Genomic DNA, 21,586 nt, shown 5'->3' with positions numbered 1-21,586 from the left:
GCCGACTGTTCCGTACGGAGAGGTAATAAAGCCTCATAACCATTTGGGGATTTCCTACAGAAACTCAGTGTCGAAGAACCCAAGGCTTGGGGACAACCGAGTAATGAGCAACTTCTCAGTTGTGACATAAGGTACAGAATGTTCTAACTTTTCTATTCAAATAGGCTTGTTAAACATTCAGTTTTCTCTCTGAGTTTGACTTTCTCCAAATAAAAACACTTCTGGTCCAAGTAAGACTCTTAATAAGAACCTGGATGCCCCTTCACCCACTCGAGCATACTTCACATCCACTGGACTCCGAAAGTACACAGATGGAGGTGAGAAGTAAGAAAAGGCAGACAGCGTCACACTCGGTTTTCGCTGGCTCCAGTACTGCAGGAGCCCCTCGGCATGCCCTAAGACCACTTCAGCACCTTAGCGTCTGCTTAACGTTCTTCTTCTCCAGATCCCAGTCCCAGGATGACTATAAAACACAGCCACAAAAACACTACCACCTAGTTACACAGAACTCTTCGTGTTATGTTTGGATCATGCAAATCACTTGCAAAGAAGAGGGGCAAGCCTTCCAACCGCTGAGCTGAGCAGCATTGCTTGTAAGTCGTATTTTTTTCCCCTAATTTTTAACCCAAACTCCCTCTATGGCAGGAAATTAAGAGGTAACCACTCCCATGGCGGGTGGAAGCCAGGGTCCTTATTTAAGACTCACCACCCATTCCAGAAGTTTTAGGTCCAATCACATTTCTCCTTTTCCCCCATCATCTTTCAGCACCCGGGGGTCTGGGCTATGGTGCCCAGTGTGCGAACCTCCTGCGTGGGGACTGCCGCACCCACGGGGGAGGCCCCACCCTGCGGGGACCAGCAGCACGGTTGTCAGGGCAGGGCACTGAGCCGGAAGTCACGAATGGGGGCTCCTTCACTGGCTCTGCCACTTCTCACCATGCGGCTTCAGACAAACTGTGTACCTTGTCTTCCTTTTGCATTCTTCACTGGTAAGATGCAAAAGGAAAGGGAAGAAAGGAGGACAGGACAGGGCAGAACTCCCCACAGCCCCCAAGCAGAGCTGCGACGACAGATCAGGTAATACGCGACACTGTTAGAAGTTACAAAGGGCGATGCTTCATTCTCCCAGTTTTCTCAGTGTCTCCATTCCTTGGAGATGAGAGAGAAGACACGAAGGATCAGGACCAGCCCCTGGGGCCCCGGCGGAAGCGGGCGGGGAAAGGGCCCAGGGGATGGGTCCTGGCATGAGGACCAGACCAGGGCCACTGCCCCAGCGTGTCTGGTTCACACGATGGGTCTGAGGGACTCACACCGCCCTCAAGAGCCCAGCTGAGGAGGGAGAGAGCAGGAGGGCGGGGGGCAGTGCTCGTGGACCGGAGCCCTAAACAGCGGCCGGTGCAGGTGGCTGGGCAAGGACGAGGCGCGGGGCCCGCTCTGCAGAGCCTGCCCCACCCCGGGCGCGGGCTGGACCTCCTCCGACGGACAGGGCATTCTGTAGGCAGGAGAGGGGAAAGTGAGTTCCCAAACAGGGTCCAGGCCTCGTGTCACCAGATCCCTTTAAAACGAGGCTGCCCTGGGGAGGGGTCTGCGCTTCACTGACCGAGCAGGACTCCTCTCCTCGCCAATATTCAGGCAAATGTTCTGAATTCCCCTGCCTTTCTCATTCTCCCCTTTCTGCGTATCCCCTGGATCTAAATAACCCACTTCTTCAGCTGGATTTATTTAAAACACAGGTGTACACACAGGCACGCACACTCACATTTTCTTTCCCGGTCCATCACCACCCTTGGAGTTAAAAATTAGCAAACACAAGCTAAAATGCCGGACGTGGTTGGCTCCCCTAAGGGCTTCCCCTCCTGGTGCTTTTTGTGAACAGGAAATACAGCTGCACTCACCCCCCATCCTCCCAGGCCTCAGACCCACACACAGACTCGACTCTTTAACCGAGAGCTGGACACACTGGAAGAGCCTTCAGATAAACTGCAGCCCAGAAGTCACACATTCATCTCTGTACAGACGACGGGAACCTGCCTGCACTTCCTGGGAGAAGTCTCAAAAATGTACAGAGTTGTGGGCCAAATGCAGTCTGAAAGAGGGGCTTCGTATAATTATACCGAACTAAAACCCGAGCTTTCAGCAGACGCCCTCACCGCCTCTTCAGTGGCAGAACACGTGCTGCACGTCGGTATACGGTAGTTAGACAGCAAACTTCACTTTTTGTGCTGCTACTCATGTTATTATCATATAGGATGTTACACTTGCTCGTTGACTCACATTTTCCAAAAATAATCTCAGAGTTAGATTGTACACTTGGGCTTACAGTCACCGGTTTATTTGTATATCTTCGTGCCCTGAGTCCTAACTCACAAAACCCTGTGATAAAGATTTCAGAGGAGATGCGCACACTGAGAACGGCACGTCACCGTGAGGACCGACAACGACTCCACCACGTGCCCGTGGTGTCAGTGAATCCGGCACACACGGCGACGCTTTGCTGCCGTTCGGGGCACGGCAGGCGCGGGCCCGCCCGGACTGCTGTGCGGGCCTTCACGCAGGGACTTCGCAGACTAGCAGCTCTAACCTGCACACAGATGGGCTACCTCCTCACTTCACACTCAGCAGGGTGCTTCCCCTTCCGAAACCCTTCCTCCTGCCCTCTGGGCCCCGCCCCATGATGAAGCTCACGGCTGGGGGAGTGTATTTTGGTTTCATCACTAAGTTCCTGTGCTAATGCCACTTTTCCTTCCAGGAAGTTTGGCTTTTATGAATTTGGATTCCATTTGTCTCCCTTCCAAAAGCACTCTTGTTTTTACCCCTAACTTAAAGGGTGCTAACAATCAAAGGTTACTTACAATTATCTTCATTTTTCTAGGAAAAAAGTGTACATGTGGCCAGGACACGGGGGAATTGTCTGGGAGGCCCTGGACGCCACGCGGCAGAGCTGTGGGGACAGGGCAGTGCCTGCTGGTGGCATCAGAGCTGTCTCTCCGGGAGGGATGCGCTACGCAGCCCAGCGCCTGGGACGCCTCCTGAAAGCATCGGAGCAAGTCGGACAAGCAGGAGTTGGCGCCGGCACTCTAGAGTCCACGGCAGGTGCGGACACCGGAAAAACCGTCAGACCCGAACCACTGACTGGTCTGCCTTCAGTCACACCGCGCTAGTCACCACCCCAAACCCTCCGGAGGGGCCAGCCGGGACCCTGAGCCGTGCGGTGCGGGCACGTGGGGACGCGTGGAGCCTGGATGCTGGGACGTGACTCCCACGTTGCCCACGCTCGGCCGTGGGGCCCCAGGAACGAGGAGGAGGGAGAAGGGCCTCTGAGCCCGGGGGCTGTGCTGGGTCCCTGCAGAGAGAGGAGGGGAGCTGGGCGGCCGGGCCCTGAGCCCGTGAATGAGCAAAGGCACAATTTCAGAGCCAGACTGCGCCCTGCAAGTGGGCTCCAGACAGCCACTCTCATTGTTTCTAAAGGTCAGCAGGTTTTTAAACTAAATAGTTGGAACTGGAGGAAATCACGATGTCAGTCATTGTTTATTTTACCGTCTTATCTCCCCCCATCTGTGGTCTTCTGGGGTTTAGACTAAATTTATTCACTTTCCTGCTGCGTCAATGTATGGAGCTTCTGAATGTGAGAAAACGTTCCAAGTTGTTGCTGCTGGAATACAACTTATAAAAATATCAATGTTATATAATTTGGAAAATTGAGTAAAAAAGAAATCCTGAAAGAAACTAATCTACTTGTTTCATCTTCATCAAATTTTCCAACACTGTAACATCTGCTCACTCAGCATCCATCTCACCACCTTGTGCAAACTCGAGCTGCATCTGAAATTATACATGGGCGGGGCAGAGCTCAGCAGCAGAGCACGTGCTTAGCGTGCACAAGGTCCTGGGTTCCATCCCCAGTGCCTCCATTAAAATAAATATATAAATAAATAGATAAACTGAATTACCTCTCCCCCCAAAAAATTAACAATTATAACTGGAACGGGGTCAAGTGTCTCTTCACATGTCCCAGCTGTCCCCATCTACACGGCCATACTCGGAGCTCCTGGCAGGCTGGCACCTTCTGTCCCCTGTATCTGTTTCACATGACTCCTTAAAGGCCAAATGTTCTTTCCAGGAAAGACACCGTCCTTTGGCAGTGTTTGGGGGGAAGGCACATACTGGGACCTCCTATAACCATCTTCCCCGAGAATTACAACAGAGATGCTAAGAGGGACAGCTTCCCAGAGGGCGGCCCCAGTGTCCAGCCCAGCCGGCACCCTCCTTCCCGTCTCAGGATGCACAGCCTTCACAGCTCAGCCACACAGGTCAGCCCCCCACCCCCACGTGTCCCCTGGCCAGGGGACCACCGTGTCCAGCAGCTCTGGCTGGCCCTGGGGCGGCCAAGAGCTACATGGCCAGTGTGGGAAGAGGAGCTCTGCCGCCTCTCCAGTCAGAGCACTGAAGACTCTCCGGGGAGTGACTAACGCCCAGCGAGGTCACTCGGGGGCTTGGCCACAGAACCAGGGTGCCCGAAGGGGACACTCCCTGCATTGGATTCACCAGAACTCTCGACGGAGGAGGTGGGCAGGAAGGACCTGTGTCCAGCAGTCGTGGGCCTTCCGAGAGCCTGAGAGGAGGCACCTGTCAGAAAGTCACTTGTCACTGTCAGCGGACAGGTGTGTCTGAAGGGAGAGTCATTCAGGTCACACACCTTTGGGAGGCAGGAGAGGATGCCGGGAACAAACCCTCAGTAGCTCCCTTGAGCTAATTCAGCAACTCGGGGACCTAGACCAACCTACTGAGTTGAGTCAACTGCATAGTTAAACGGATACAGAAAACGCTTCTTAAGCGTATTCTTCCGCTGACGATGTCAGTCTTTGTTTTATCAGGATGCTCTAATCCCCGAAACAGTTCATCAAAAAACATCTCGGTGTCCAAGGGAGGAGAGGGAGTGCTCCAGAGGTAAGCAGTCAGCTCGTTCTGGCCCGGCCTGGTCCAATGCCGGGATGCTTGCTGTTACCACCCTGCGGTTGGATGAACGACCAGCCAGAGGGCACATCAACGTTCTGCATTAAACTGAAGAGCAGAGTTTAGAAGTACCTGTGCAGCCCAATGACGCCAAGCACATGGTGACTTCAACAGGCGGGAAATCTCCTCCCTTTACACACATACACACACACCTTGCAAGTGTGGTTACTATTAGGGTTGCCAGATTTAGCAAAGAAAACATGCAGGGATGCAATTAAATCTGTATTTCAAATTTTAAATTTTAAAAAAGTGAAAAGTATAATTTTTTGGTAGAAGTATGTTGCATGCAACTTGGGACAAAACTGTACTAAAGATTATTTGTTGTTTATCTGAAATTCACATTTAACTGGCCCTCCTGCATTTTTCCCTAGTGGTCACGATTATCGCATATACATATGGGTGTACAGGCTGTATGTGACTTGAATGTTATTTCTGGAGATTTTGTCTCTGTGGAGGAGAGGGTTGAGAGAGAGAACAAATCTATAAATTTGAATTGAATAAGAACTGAGAGCAAGAAAGTCCCTGAAAATTACAGGGGAAAAAGTATCCACTTTCTCCCAACCACATGTACTTCCTGAGATAAACAGAGAGCTTAGATTTTTTTAAAAAATAATATTGTAAGTGAAAACTGTCTCAGCAGCATGTTGGTGCTGACACTGAGTCCTGCTGACAGTCCTGTCACAGGCCTCACAGTTAGGATGCATTAGAGCCGCACCAAGGACACATGCAAGAGAAAATCATATATATATGGATAACATGTAACATTATATACTATGTGTATATGTATGTACATGTGTGTATTGTGTGCTGTGTACACATGTGTATTGCATGCTGTGTGCATATGCACATATGTGTTGTGCACTATGTGTACACATATGTATTGTGTACATGTGTGCATATGTGTGCTGCATGTTGTGTGCATATGTACATATATGTGCTGTGTACTGTATGTGCATGTGGACACGTATTATGTGCTATATGTGTACACATGCACATATGTACATACACACATATGTAGACACATATATGTATACATAAATATGTGTAAATAAATTATATATAAATTCTGACAAACATTTGGCAAAATAACCTGAACCTATTCCTCATTTGTAAGGTGGGAAAACAAAATCTATCTCTTAGGATATTGCTGTATTAGAAGAAATAATAAAAATAAAAAGTCTTTGTGAAATGTGAAAATAAATACTCTTCTTAATACATTAATGAGAAATTTAAACACTGGAAGTTTAACAAGCATGCGCTTCTCCCACAGTCCCCTCTACACCACTCCTGCAAGGAAGGGCACTCACATCCAGCACAGGGGAGCGCCCCCAGAGGTACACCTGTGTCCCAGGTTTAAAGTTCCAGGCCTTTAAGAAAAAAATTCAGAAAAGACACTGCCAGTTGCAAATCAAACACCGAGAGCCTTTCACCGAAGAGGAAGTTGTGACAATTGTTCAGAGGCTCCTGTCGGCCACACTAGGGTCCAAGCTGTCTTAACATCACTCCTCTTAAAGAAAATTCTAGCTGCAAGGATTCAGAAGCCCCTTTCAAACAGTAGGACAGTTTCAGGCTCCCATTTCAAGCTCTCCGTCACTCTGACCCCGACCCCCACATTCTAGCGCCACGCGTATCCGGTTGACTCTCGTTATTCGCAGCAGTGATGTTCTACATGGATTTGCTTAATGCCGACCGCTGCTCCTGGGGAAACAGCGTCCTGGGGGCCTCTGGTTACAGTATTTCCATCAACTAATCGATACATAACCTGTTTAAAGACACCTTACCCGACACACACAGTAGACTCATTAGCATGGAACTCACAGCCAACAGCCCCGGGCTCCTGCCCACACGCAGCTTCTCTGATAAACGTGCTTCCTCCTTAAGGCACATTCCAGCCTTCTCGCCCTCAGGACCCGGGCAGCACCTCAGCCCCGCCCTTGGGGCCGTTCTCAACGGCAGAAGCACCAACACGAAGAACAGAAGCGCGTCCAGCGGCTCGACGTAGCCTGCAGCCCTGACACCTGCTCACGCCCGCTGAGCCGGAAGTACACCCTCACCTCGCCGCCCTCGGCTGGGGGGCGGGGCCGCCGCGCGTTTCCTGCCGCGCCCACGTGTGCAGGGATGACCCCGAAAGCGCGGGGTCACAGGTCAATTTCAGCCGGTAGGCGGGTTCACAAATACGGAATCTGCCAATCATGAGGATCAACTGTATTTAGACTTTGGAACGTGTTCTAAAAAGCTAAGCACCCTTTGACGTTACCAACCAGAGAGCACATTTCTGGATTATGGAGCTGTTTATTTTTGCTTTCTGTCGTATCGCCAGTTCTTAACATACTAGTGGCAAACAGCAACGCCGCACAAGTGTTTGTCCGGTGAATGAGTGGGTCGGCCGCTCAGCACCTCCTCCTGCCCCCTCGATGCCGTCCTTCCCTCCCGCGACAGGCTGTCTGTGAATTAACACAGCGGACGTGTTCCTTCAGATTCTGCTGGGGCGCTACACCCCAAGTCCAAAAAAACAGCAAAACGCTGGGCCCAGAAATATTTAAAATTCCCCAGGTCACCATTCCCCAAGCCCCTCCCTCCTTCCAAGGAGCTGGGGCCCCGTCTCCAAACAAAAAAGCCCCGCCAGCGCTCAGGAGCCTGCTCTTGCTCCCCGCTGCCTGTGCGCGAGCCCGAGCCCTCGGCAGCCCTGGCTGCTGCGCATTCGACGAGCAGCACGTGGTTGAAGGGCAGCACCCGTCCCTGCGCTTTCAAGGCGGACGCAGCCCCCGGCGGCCATCAGTGTGGGCCTCTCACAGCGTGGACGGGTGTCTGTGTGACACGTTCTCAGGAACGAGCCGCCGGCAGAGCACAGGCCTTCCTAACAGGCTGGCCGCTGAACGAGCCTGGCGGGATCCTCAGCTCCGGACCGCCCGCCAGCCAGCAAGTGCAGTGCAGGGCAAGGGGAGGCGGAGGACGCAGCGCTGCGAGCCACCGCGCCAGCCCCTCTCCAACCCTCAGTCTGACACAGCAGTGACTCCCCTCCGAGCCCCTTAGTTCTGCGAGGCGGTGGCTCCAGGGAGGCGGAGACGGGGACCTTACAGAGCAGCGGCTGCCCTGTAGCCCCCGGGGCAATCTGCAAACACGCGGAGGACAGGACGGCCTGGAGCAGGGCTTACAGGCTCCTGTGCAGTAAATGTGCGCCTCTTCAGGAAACCGAGTTGCTGTAAATGCGCTCTCTCCTCCGTTCTCCTGCAGAGCTGCGCCGGCCCCCCGGCGGGACCCCTTCCCCTGGAAGCAACCATCCTGCACGGCAGTATTACGTTTTCACCAGCAAACAGAGGCCACAATTCTGCCCTCACGCACCGTCTTGGCCAGGCCCCATGCGGGACACTCCGAGCTGCCCTGTTTCCCAGTGCGGGTCCCCCACCAGCGCTGCCTGGGGTCCTGCCTGCTCCGTGGGGGTCTCTGGTCGCTGCTCTCTGAGGGTGCACCTGCTCAGGCCAGGGACTGATTCTGACACCACACTTTGCTGGACAGTGCACTGAGGGGGAGGGAGGGCAGAAAGCCAGAGACAGGGAGAAGCTGGGGGGTGATGAGGCAGCAGGGGCTCAGACGATGCCAAGAAAGGTTTGGAGCTGAGACAGCAGATGCCCCAGAAAAGGGCAGGAGAGCCCTGCCATGGCCACTCCTCGAAATGGGGGCCACGGCCACCATCAGGAGGGAGCCTCAGCCCTGGACAGTTGCCACCAATGAAAGGACATGGCTGTGAGCCCTTGGCCACCAACTCTCCAAACGATTGAGCATCAGTGCCTCGATCCTCAAGACACGTGTGCCTGTGTGTGCACGTGTGTGCCTGTGTGTGTGCTTTGTGTGTGCGTGCATGTTGTGCGCGTGGGTGCGCACACGTGGGTGCGCACATGTGTTTGCACGTGTGCAAGTGTGTGTGTGTGCTGGTGGTGGGGCCTGGCCCAGCACCGCAGGTCCACCTTGGGGGAGGTAAGACATGCCCCACGAGGCGGCAGCACCACTTTGCTGGGCGCCCATGCATTTTATTTTTTAATTTTCTTTTTTATTGAAGTGTAGTTGATTTACAACGTTAGATTCAGGTGTTCAGCAAAGCAATTCATCTCTACATATATACATATTTTTCAGATCCTTTTCCATTATATGTTTTTACAAGTCATTGAATATAGTTCCCTGTGCTAGACAGTAGGTCCTTGTTGTTCATCCCTGCATTTTATTTTATTTTTTTAAATCATTCTTTTTTATGAATTTATTTTATTTATGTTTGGGGGGGAGGCAATTAGGTTTACGTATTTATTTTTTATTTAACGGAGGCACTGGGTTGAATCCAGGACTTCATGCATGCTACGCGTGTGCTCTACCACTGAGCTATACCCTCCCCCATCCCTGCATTTTGGAAGAGCAATGTTCATTTTGCAGAGGCCACTAAATCCAAAGGAACCCCATCTGACGGGGAAGAGGGTGACACTCCTTTGACTCAGATGCCAAGGGAAACTGTAAGCCCAAGTGTGGCTGGCCAGGCTGCAGGGGGAGGAATAAGAAAGAGGCCATCTCTGTGACCCGAGGCCACTCGGGGACACATGTGCCCAGGCCCCAGGTGTTCCTCCTGCAGGTCTGCGCCTTGGAGCAGGGCCTCCAGACCAACCCACACTGTGCTGCCTGCAGAGGTCACCAGCATAATGTGTCACCTCCCTCGGGCTCCAGGCCAGCCGAAGAGGAGGACCATGGGTTTCCCCAAAGATTCTGTAAAGTGTGCACAGCAGGATATATATTTAGGTAAAATTAATTTAAAAAATCAGTGGAGAGAGTGAGAGCAGAAAGGAAGGAGGAGAGAAAAAGGAATGAGAATGGAGGGCCGGAGGGGGACCACACGTGAGCTGGCCGGGCAAAAGGACCAGCGTGACAGTCACATGGCTCCACACCCAGCCAGCCCCCCACCTCAGGTGCTCAGGGAAGCTCGCTCAGGGATCCTCGCTCAGGGAAGCTCGCTCAGGGATCCTCGCTCAGGGAAGCTCACTCAGTGAACAGGAGAAACCCAGCACCCTGAGGACCAGCCTCCTAGGGAGTGTTTTCTCTGCTTAATGCTGAGGAAACACCCTAAAAAGCACTGTAAAGTACAACTGGCCGCTTCCACGGCCCTAAGGTAGCCGGGAGACACGCAAAGCCCCTCCCTTGCTTTTCACTCTGTATTAATTTTATAATAAAAACAGTCGAATGGGGGAAACGCCTGGGGTGGGTAAACTGAATTATTGATATTAGAAGCTTTCACTCATTGAATCAATTTTTTTAATGTTCATTTCAGGAATTATTCATGAACCTCTCTCTCCGCTTCCTTTTCTGTAAAATGTAGATAATACCAGTTCCTATCTCACAGGGGTGTCGCAGGGACTCGGTAAGTTACTGCCTGGAAAGCCTGGGAGAGCAGCCTGGCCAAGCAGCCAGCACTGCACGTGTCACCGACGTCTTCTAATTAAAAATTAGCCCCTGTGTGAAAGTCAAATGTAAGTTTTCATCCCAAAAGGTTATTTTGTGTGAATCTGGCAAAGACGGGGTGGGGGGCCTGTTTAAGAGAAACAGTAGCCCATGAAGTGAAGCCTGATTCTAGCAAGTGAGTCCATCAGAAATCAGTCTTGTCTGGACTTTGAAGTCAGCCAACCTCAAACCTGAAATACACTGACTCAGAACCGCTACAGACGCAAATCAGAGAAGCCGAGCTCTTCCAGAGGGAAAGCCAACCTGAAAGTCAGCGAGGAGGGACGGCTCCTCCCCTGTGCCCTTTAACCACCCGCTCAGCACAGAGCGCAGGGCAGCGGGTGCCCGTGAACCCGACCCCGCGGGCAGACTTCCTGTCCTGCCCAGGACCCGCACCAAGACTCAACACAGGAGGAAACCAGGACTCCAAGAATTTAAGGAACTTCCCCGAGACAGTGCCCTGAGCAAACGGCAGTGCTGACTCACGTCCTGGGGGCAGACAGCCCGTCCCCTCTGCCTCACTGGGTCCAACTGCCCCTTGCAAGGTTGACAGGGCAGCAGTAAATGTTTGTCAAATGAGTAAACAAAAGAGGAGTCATTCGAAGAGTGAATCGGCAAACTGATATGAGTTCACGTGCACCGCCTCCTTGTCATGACACACAGCATGGACATAAACACCAGGCGGGCTCACGCTGCACAGCTAAACACAGCAAAACGCTCAGGACTTCGGAAAGCCTCTCCTTACTCATCTAGTAAGATGACCCGTTTCCTGAGCTGAGAATTATACGTGCTGCTTGAAGGTCCCTCTGGCTCACTGAATAGCTTGTTTGCCAAATTCAAAATGACCATCTCCCCAAAAGGACAGATAAAATTACCCAAAAGACCTACACTTAATTTATTCAAAAATTGAAGACACCAGCCTCTGATCATTTTGTTAGCAGCCCCCTTTGGTTGTGAGCTGGTACTGACAATAAAACCCTTCCCCTGAGTAATCTGCTCAATTAAATATTTTCTTACTTTGTGCTTTATTATGACATAATGAAACGGTCATCGTAAGCCTAATGGCATAAAGACTAACGGTGTTTTTAACAGAAACCAGATGCCCTCAGTTTAAATATCTGCTACTATTTCCTCCCCAACGTCTAAACATGTCTTTACAACTTGCAGGCCAGATCCCTGTGCCTCTTCATGTGGGCAAATGGACTTTTTCTTTTCTCGAGGTGTCTTCAGTGATTCCAGTAAAGCGTGTCCTAGTCAGAACCTCAGGATCAGGCCCTTGGCGATTATTTTACACACACACGTGCCCACGCAGAGCATGCACACACTCTACCCTATGATGCTCACAACTTCCTCTTACAAAGCGCCCGTGTTGAGAGCTGGAGAGGACAAAACCTTTCTACCTGGCGTTGCAGAATAGACAGTGAAAGACAGCAGTTCACGAAACTTTACCCAGTCTGCTAGAACTGCCACCTGCTGAGTACCAGGGGGCCTCCCCTCCCGTGCTCCCCTTTCCGAGTCATCCCCCCCCGAATGTTGACAGATCCCAATAGTGGGAACAAATATATTCTTAATAACTTCTGAGTGTAAACACAAGCAAATGCCACAAAGGCACTGCTCCCTTGCTCAAAATAACACAGCAAAGTGTACTAGGGGAAAAAAAGATATTTCACAGACCCCTTCATAACAGGAGAATAAAATCTTCTCCACAAAACCACATGTCTCTGCTCGCTTAGCATGTGTGTGTGACATACACATTTCACACGTGTGCTGATTCAATGATGATGCTTCCAAGACATCTTTGCTGTAGGTCAGTGGCTAATACTGCCCAGCAAGCACTGCAGTTTTGAAATTTGAAGGCTTCCTTTTCCAGTAACCCCCAATAAGGAAATGACTCTCTCCACAAAAGAATGGAGAAGACCCTCTTATCCACCCCAGCCTGTAGGAGAGACACAGACGAGGACCACGTGCTGGCAGGACCATGCAAGGAGACACCAGTGATTTCCAGCAAATCCCAAACTTCACAATGTAGCTAGATGTGTGTCTCCCCCCAGACCGTGGACACTTGACCCACAATGGTAGCGCTATCATTTAGGGAAAGCACACGGAAGGATGGAAAACCTTCTGTTGAAACTAACTGGAAAAGACTCCAGATTCTGACCATTTACAAAATCAAAATCTAAGAATGTCTGACCAGGTGCATAGAACGAGGCGGTCTATCCCATCTTTGGGAGAAGGGCCCCCTGGACACATGGCCAGGCCAGGGGGGCCGGGGTAGAACAGGACAGCAGGAGTCTGGGCTTGGCTGTGACCTCTCACCACTCCTTGACTGGAGGAGAGCAAATTCGTCCCAGCCCCTCGCTATGCTCCGTTCCTCGTCCATTAAGTGGGTTTACAACCCAGTGGGTTTTTTTCATTCCAGAATGGAGGTCCTGCCTTCTCAATAAATCATTGTTCCATCCTCTAATTAAATGAGTTAGTGTGCAGGAGTGCTTATGACAGTACCCTGCATGAGGGAATGTGACATATTATTAACATCCTCAGTTCCAACACCTCTGCAGGTTTTGCCCCGAGTCAGGTCCAGGTCAAGGAGGCGCTGCCTGACTCACAGTCAGGCTTCCAGGGCAGATCCGGCTAATCAGTACTTCCTTCACGGTGCTGCCTTCTCCCTCAGGCTTCTCATTTTCTACAACATCCTGGATCACGTCCATCCGTCCATCCCCGTGAACCCATCACGGGAAGAGGCTCCATGGGCATCTGTCACTTGTGTCAACCACGGGGCCCTCATTCAAATAATCTTAAACCTCCTCGTTATAATGAGGAGAGACCTTCAGACACTTTGTTTTATGCTAAGTACTCTGGGTTTTGTGTTTCTTCCCCCTAACATTGACATAACTAATTGCATCACCAGTATTTTCCCTCCATCAAGCTTGACTCCAAATGCTATCAGATCAGATCCGTCTTAAGAGGACAATGATTTGCCACGATTCAGCCTACTGAAGGCAAACTCTAAAGGCAACTGCAAAGGAGTAATTTGAGACCAGTTCAAAGAAAGGACAGCATCACTGGAATAAGTCTATGGCTTCCAAAGATAACCTCTTTGAAAGATCCGCCGTTCAATGGGATACGGAAGAGCCAATGTGTTTGGGAGGCCATGGCAGCGAAGGACCATGTTTTCTTCTGATTTTTCTCCTCCACAAACATACTGTTTTGTGAAGGACAGTCTTTCAATTATTAGTCGTTGAAAGAAACAGTCACACTTAGTAAGATGAATTTTCTATGTAATATACACATATGTCGTCCGTGGGCACCAGTGCAAATTAAAACACCTCCTGTACACACACCCGTATTACCTCTCCAGACCCTTGTGCGCGGGACCTGTAATCCATCAGCCAACAAGCGTTCAGGAGACCGGGTCTCCCGCCTCCCTTGCACATCCCCCCCGGAACTCTGCTGCCCTGGGCATGAGGCAGACAGCACAGGGCTTAAGACCGGGGCCACCTACACCGCACCTGCATGTCCTAAGACTGGTTCTCAGCCCGCCTGGAACTCAGGCTTCGTCTGTAACACGAGGATTTCTGACAATAGGTTTTAATAATAATAGCAGCTCCCTCAAAAGGTTGTTGCAGGAGCTGAAGTAACTGATGCACATGAGTGGTAACCCCTTCTCAGGAGGCAGCGCCGCCGGCTCTCGGGTAACAGGTGACTGACTAAAGGCAAATACTCTTTAACAAGAAGTCCTGCCAATCACACAATTCTTGGCTGATACTCAAAGAGCACTAGGAAGAGTCCTGAGGGGAGGCCTCGCCATGGGACTGAGATTTCTAAACTGAGCGCAGTCTGACATTCAAAGCAACAATGCTGTGCTTCAAAATAACAGACATATTCTCATTAGCCAGCAAACCCGGAGCACTTGCTGTGGCCTCGTCCACATCTTCCACCATCCTGGCCGACACGGTGTGCTCAACACATGTAAGTGTCTCGTTACGCATCTGGTTAAAGAGCTTACCATCTCACCAACGTGGACTGTTTGGGCCCCTGGAAGTTACCTGCATGTTAGCTGCTACCTAACAGAGTGAAGTCTCAATTTAAACGCAAAGCTGCACTGCCGAATGAACAGCAGGAAGAGACTTACCCCCTTCCCGCAGCAGCACAGGCTTAAATAAAATGCCTGAGGTTGTCAGGAAGAGCATTACACATTTTGATTTCTTCCATTACTCATAATCCTCCGATCCCCCCAAAATCGAAAACAGCAAAATCCCACGGCCTGTTCTGCCCCGAGCCTGTCTCCAGAGGACAGGTGTGTGCAGTCAACTGTTCCCTGACGTCCGCTGTCACGGAGGCTGAGGGGTCACAGGCCTGGAGCTGCCTTTGTGCATGCTGCTAGAACTCTGACTCAGGGAGTAAATGCATTCATTCATTCCACAAATATTTACTGACTGCTTGCTGGATGCCAGACCCTGTCCCAGGTCCTAGAAACACAGCGGTAAACAAAACAGCAAACTCCTGGCCATCCTCAAGTTCACGCAGAAGGGAGTCAGGGAACAAGTGAATTAAAGCGGGGCTCCGGCTCAGCCTCAGGGAGACTCTGAGCGGCCGAGGGCGCAGCCTTCAGAGCCACCCCTCTCCTTCTCCAACGCATCTGCAGCAAAGACAGGGCTTTCAACCCGAGGCTCCTCGCCCACGGAGGATGCGGAGGATGCTGGGAGAGGGCTGGGTGCTGCAGAGAAGCCCGGGCCCGGGCGGGGGCTCCGCTGCGACCACCCTGGGAGCCTGGCGACGTGTCCGAACTGTCGGCATGTCACAGATACTCATTTTTTTTCAGTCTTAAAAAAAAAACTTTTTTTACCTTTATTGTTTTGCTTTTGGGGGGGTAATTAGGTTTATTTATTCATTTGTTAATTCAGTGGAGGTACTGGGAACTGAACCCAGGGCCTTGCGCGTGCTGTGCACGCGCTCACCACTGGGCTATGCGCCACCCCGCAGCAGGTGCTCATTTTTAAAGCACTTAATCCTGAATGTGTATGAAACCTGCTCCCTGTGAAACCTGAACTCCCAGCCATGAATCAGGAGTTGCCGGCGTGTTATAGCGTTGGCTCTGAGGCCAGAAGCTACTCTGTTTAAACGTCCTGGTCATGCTGAGTCCTAGGGGTGAGGCTGGGGCGGGCGGGGCCCCTACACAGCAGATTTGGGGTTCGAGGGGGGTCTGCACAAACTCGCAGTGTGCATGAAGGGTCTCCGCACCCGAGGGGCTGCTGTTTAGTCTCTGTGACTGCAGGGCAAGCAGCAGCCTCTGCGGCCGTGACCGTGGGCTGAACGGTCCCAAGACATGCAGCCGGTCTAACAGCCGAGGGAGGAGGGGGAGGCGGGCTCATCACTGCTGCCCTGTGTCCACCCAGCCTCTGCTTCTTTTCCTGAAGAGTCACGGCGCGTGCTGGCAGCGCGGCCACCGGTCCTCCCCCGGTCACTCCACAGGTTGGGTCAGACCCAACCTCCTTTCCTCTCATGAAACTGCACGGCCATCACACTCTCCTAAGGCCCTGGGCACGGACCTTATTTCTCATAACAGTATAGTTTGGGAAGAAATACTCAGCTCAGTGTGGCTTAACTTCTGCCTCTGTGGAAGGACGTCACCTGTGTGCGTGTACAGACCGTGCTTTGCGGTCCGAGCCTCGGCAAACGCGCCGCTGTTCCTTCCTGTGCCTCCAGGTTCTCGGACGGCAGCAGAAAAGGGATCTAAAGGTTTGCAGGAACACGCTGGGGAAACCACAGCCCCCTCACTCTCACTCAGCGCTTGACTGGGGCGCACGTGACAGGGCTCGGCCGACCTGCGAGCCCGCCGCCGCCACCGCCTCCCCGGCGGCCGGCAGGCCCGCGGTGCCCACGGCACCTCTCCCGCCAGACAGCGCGCGCGCGGGGCCGAGGGGCGGCGCCTCCTACCTTGCATCGTCGCCCTGGTCGGTTCGGAGAAGAGCGGGATGAGCAGGAGGTAGATGAGGTAGACGAAGGAGAACCCATTGTAGCGGAAGGCGCAGGCTGCGGGGAGAGAGAGAGGCGTTAGTGCGGCCGCGCGTCCGGGGTGCGCCCCGCCCGCCCCAGCCCGGGCCGGGACCCAGCGCCGCTCCGCGCCCGGCGCCGCGCGGTGGGGAGCGCGGCTGCCACGCGCGGGCCCCGCCCCGGGAGTCCAGCCGAGCCCGGTCCATCCCCGAAGGCCAGAACAAGTCACAGATCAACCGGGCAGCTTAAAACGGCCGCGGAAACAGGGCAGCGGGGCGGTGCGGGTTTGAGACGTCCGGGTCGGGCTGTGGATGGAAGAAGAGATAAGGCCGAAGGGGAAGGAAAGGGAAGAAAAGTATCTCTCCGGTGCTCTCTGGCCGTACTGACGCCAGTCACCTCAGTCGTCCCCGTTTTGTAAGGATGGGGTCTCAGGCTCAGAGACGCACTCGCTCACCTGGGCCCCCAGCTAGGAGCTGGCTCAGGCCCCTTCCTCTGTGTCCCTCGTCTCAAGGGAAGCAGGGAAGCCCAGGGACGTGCTCCCTGCCTGCCCCTCAACCTCCCCTTTCCTCATCTGAGAAGTGGGTATAATAACGGTCTCCAACTCGGGGGCTCATTATGAGGAGCAAAGGTCTGAAAGGCTTGGCGAGCAGTCCTACACCCAGGACGCCCTCAAAACCACGGGCAGTTGTGAGCAGCCACGTTCCCAGACGGGAGAAGACGCCGTGCCCGTTCCTCGAAGGGAAAAATGAGCACCTTATAGCGGCTAAAAACCAATGTACTGAACAGCCAAGACCCGGAACTTCAGGAGCGGCAGGCAGAATAAAAAGGCGTTTTGTACAACGAGTGTGGAGAGATGTGGAGAGAGATGACCAGGTGAGGACAAGGGTCCCCGCCACGGAGGAAAGTAAGGCATTCAAGGACAAAGTGATAAGTTCACCTGGAGACGCATTCACGGACTCAGATGGGGGGACTCAGCCCTGCCGGACACACTCAGGGGGCAGCGGGAGCAGAGACGGGAGGGGGGATCCCCTGAGACAAGAGCAGTAAGGGGGACGGAAGATGGGGCCCTGCCCTGGCCGCTGCCTCCACGTGCGGCCAGGTGGGGAGGGGAAAACTGGCAGGTGCGAAATTTTAAAAGCAGCAGAGAATTTAGGACATAGCAGAGCAAAGCTGGGTAAGTTCATTTTCTCCACAAAGGAACTTCAGTACGACAGAGGGAGGGCTTTGTCCTGGACCCTCGGGAAGGACGTCGGGACCGCGGAGGAGGGATGGGGTCTCAGGCTGATGAGCCCGGGCACCTGCCTGCTGTCAGTTTCCGTCAGCAGCAGCTCAGGCCAGCGCTGGGCCTGCGTCAAGCCCTCCGTGTGCCCTTCATGTACTAACCCCGACTCCCTGCTTCCACGATGCTGTCATTTCCCCCTCTCTCCAGGGGAGAAGCAGCACGGGCAGGGGGCACGGCCGTGGGGGGCCTGGCGGGGCCCCTCCTCACCTGTTGGCCTCATCCCCGGGCCACTGTCAAGGGCTCGGGGACAAGAGCCTTCCTCCCACAGGGTTTGTGTGTCCGTGCTGGATTTACAACCTCGTTCTGTAAGGCTCCACACCATGCCCGGTGGGGATGCACACCCCAAGGAAATCCCGGGGACTCACTGTGGGGAACGAGGGGGAGAGACCACTGTGGGGTTCTCCGGGTACCACCTTTATTATCCTTATCTCTAACAAAGTCTAAGATGCTCGAGAAGGGGCAAGGTGGAGCCAGGGTGTGGGTGGCCTCTACACGGTCCCCACGTGTGACCCCTAAGTGTGGGCTGGACCCCGGGATGCACTGCCAGTGACCAGTGACGCTGAAAGTGCTGGGAGGCCTTGGTGGCTTCCTCCCTGGTGCCCCTTGCTCCCTGAGAAGCACCTGCCAGTCTGTGAGCTGTCCCAAGGAAGGCCCACGTGGGAAGGCACTGAGGTCTCCAGCCAGGTGCCAGGCCCCAGCAGCCGACGGGCATGTGAGTAGTTTCAGGGTGTCTTCGTGCTAACGTGCATTGTGCAGCAAAATGACCGCGTTCAGTGAGTTCCTGGTAAAGAGAAAGCAGAGCTCACGTGCATGACTGTTAGCACTAAAGATCCTCCCGAGACTGCATCCTGTCCAGCCTTGACTGCAGCCGGGAGAGCCTCACGGGGCCCTGGCTCCCAGAAACCTGGAGATGGAGTTTGCTGCTTCAAGCTGCTGAGTGTTTGGGAAATTCATCTGGAGCTGTAGGTGGTGAATACCCAAACGTAAAGAAAAAAATCAAGCCACTTATAAAAACCCACTGCCATTTATTTTGGCCCGAAATTATCCAGTTTGATAGATCACAGTGCCCTAATTGCTGAGTTTTCTGCTTGACTTTACGTGTGAGGCTGTACCCAGGAGTCACTGAGCTCACAGAGACTCGGAATGCCATCTCCAAGGGAGTCACCCCATCCAGGGCAAAATGTGCCTGAGAGCTTGCCAATAAGGTGCCTTCGAGCTAGAAAACCTCACAGGCAAAGGATGCTCTTCTGCCCAGTGTGACGCTTTTTCCGGGACCTGCAGCCACCAGAGCCCACAAAGAGCTCTTCCTAACAGGCGTCAGCGTCTGGTACCCACGCCTCTCCTGGGCCGTCCCGGCTCCTGGACCTCCGTGCTCTGCATCCAGGAGTTTACTGCTGACAGACAGTTTTTAAAAATGCAGTTCAAGTTTCTAAGGGGAAAGAGTCTTCGCTTTAGCTAAGAAAGCAGCACTGTCTCTCCCACCATCCCCGCCTGGTAGTAACCATCCACAGTTATACGGGAGTTTCCCCACAGGAATGAGAACAGGAACCCCCCAGACAGAAGACCTTCCGGGCCTACGGGCTCCCAGTCAGACCCTGGGACAGAAGGGGTTGCCCGGGGAAGTGCACACAGGCAGCAGGGCCGTAGGGCCGCGAGCCGGGGGCTGGTCTCACTGCAAAGCTCATTCTCTAAAGGTGAAAAGCGGTGACACACTATAGGCAAAACTCTCCAAGGAGGAGAAACTGATGACTTCACGTTTAATCAGTAGAGAAAAGGGGAAAATCTCTTGCAAATGCAACATTTTAAGATGGCGGCGTGACATTCATCAAGACCCCTGCGTTACCATCCGCAACGGCCGCGATGTTAGACGTTATTAAAGGCAGGAGCCCTCAGAGCTGGATTTGTAGCAAGATGTGCTGCTTTGTCCACACCCTTTATTCAGCAAAGCCTAACGGCTCCTTGCTCCGAACGGCCTTCGAGAGGGCAGGCCCCAAAGTTCAGAACGCCCACGCCAACTGAGCGCGTTGTCAGTGCCCTTCACGCCCTCGAGATACTTCGTCTGTCTTTACAGCTGCCAGAGACACAAACTGTTCAGAATAAGCAACTTCAGGACCAGGAGACACCACAGGCCTGTCCACTCAGGGATTCTAGAATGTTTTGGCTGTTCATACTTTAAATACTTGTCCTTCTCACTCTGAGGCACCCGATGGCTCTGGAAAGGATGCCCCTCCAAACGGCGCTTATGTTATAAAAGCAGCACAGACAAGAGGCACAGCTGCACAGGGCTTACAGCGCGGCAGGAAGACACTCAACAATGGGAAGTTTCTCCGAAGGAGGCGAAGCCATCAGAGCGGCGAGACAGGAAAGGGCCCCTAAGCCACCGTACGCGTCGTCTGTCTGGCGCAGGACGCCGCCCCCCGCGGCCCCCTCCTGAGCTTTACATCCGGCTCAGCGTGCCAGGGCCTCAGGCGGTGGCGCGGCAGAGCGGCCGCCAGTCCAGACGAGACGCCCTCCTCCCTCGTCCTGTGCCTCTGGCCTCCACACCAGCCCCGTCCCGAGGGCTTCCTTCAGAAAGCTGCAGAAGTCGCTTCCTCAAGAGAGATGACGGCAGACCGTCCCTCCGGCTACGTTCAGAAAGGCGGACCGCTGCTCACCGCACACCAGGGGAGCGTTCACACCCGGGCGAAATTCCCCTTCCAGCGAGAAGACACTGTGCTGCCGCGTGGAGAGAGCTCCCTGCGTTTTCACCCCGAGAGGAACACAGGCTGACTCTGCGCCGAGGGGCACACGGAACCCATCAGTCGTGGTTCTCACGCTTCCAGAAGCAGAAATGTCTCATCGCAAGGAAGCCACGGGAATTACGTGACAAGGCGCGTCGGGGTGTTTGGGTAGCCAGTGGGCGACACGTAAATGCGCCACATCAGTGCGTGAACGTAACGCTGTGCGTCCGCTACACCTCAGAGAGGGTGGGGGACGTACTAGGCATATATATTGCACATCCAGTTCATTACACAAGTTGGCTAAAAAAACGTACTTTCAGAGTAAAGCCTCAAGGAAAACGCCTTCGACAGGGACTAGAACTTAGAACAAATCGTATCAGCTGAAAGTCATAACTGCTACACAGCGTACCGAACTTCTTAAGCCACTCCGTGGGAAAATAGGGTGAAAGCAAGTTGTTTGTAAAGGATATAAGCCTTTGGTCTGAGTTTTCTGCTTTTTTCCACCACAAACTGGGGTACAGACTGTAAAATATGCGTTGACCAGATGGCCACTGAAACCTTAGTTTGATTTTTTTGCCATGCGAGCTGAAAACTGTGTTGACTGTTTAATTATCATAAAAAAGTAGGACTCTCTTTCCTATTTTATTTAATTTCGTATACACCTGATCAGATATTCCTAACAGTATGGAAAGTTTAACTGAGTTTGCTAACCTCACCCTGACCGACCGCACAGTTTGCGTAAAATAAATTTAAAAGAATACAGCGTTAACTTTTTCCTCCGTTAAAAATACCTTTTAATATATTTTCCACAATTTTACAAGTTTATCCATAGAAAGCGGTCGTATTTAAAATGCAAATCCTCATGCTCAAGATGGGCCGGAAGAAGTTTTTTTTTTTTTTTCATAGTAGCTCTTTCTTAATCTCTTAAAGAGGAGAGTTGGTGTTTGTGGCCTGGGACACCGAAAGTTACTTCGGTCTTTACATGGTATTTAATGGTATTTACTGATTTCCTTAGCTGTCACTCAGCAGCCTTCATACACACACTTATTCTCGGGTGAGGAAGGTACCTTTTAACTTAATCCCAACTCACTTTTCCGTAATT

General features: G+C 52.8%; 1 protein-coding gene across 1 annotated transcript in view; it reads right to left on the bottom strand.

The window, feature by feature from the left end:
• The window catches only part of PIEZO2 (piezo type mechanosensitive ion channel component 2), a 280,908-nt gene that overhangs the window by 212,114 nt on the left and 47,208 nt on the right, over nt 1-21,586 (bottom strand). Inside the window, 1 exon segment of the mRNA XM_032467129.1 lies at nt 16,426-16,521. Within this exon segment, the coding sequence (XP_032323020.1) occupies nt 16,426-16,521 (96 nt within the window).

This window comes from Camelus ferus, chromosome 24, assembly GCF_009834535.1.
Source record: "Camelus ferus isolate YT-003-E chromosome 24, BCGSAC_Cfer_1.0, whole genome shotgun sequence".
NCBI lineage: Eukaryota > Metazoa > Chordata > Mammalia > Artiodactyla > Camelidae > Camelus > Camelus ferus.
The sequence above is the reverse complement of the archived record's forward strand: the minus strand, read 5'-3'. Positions and strand labels throughout refer to the sequence as shown.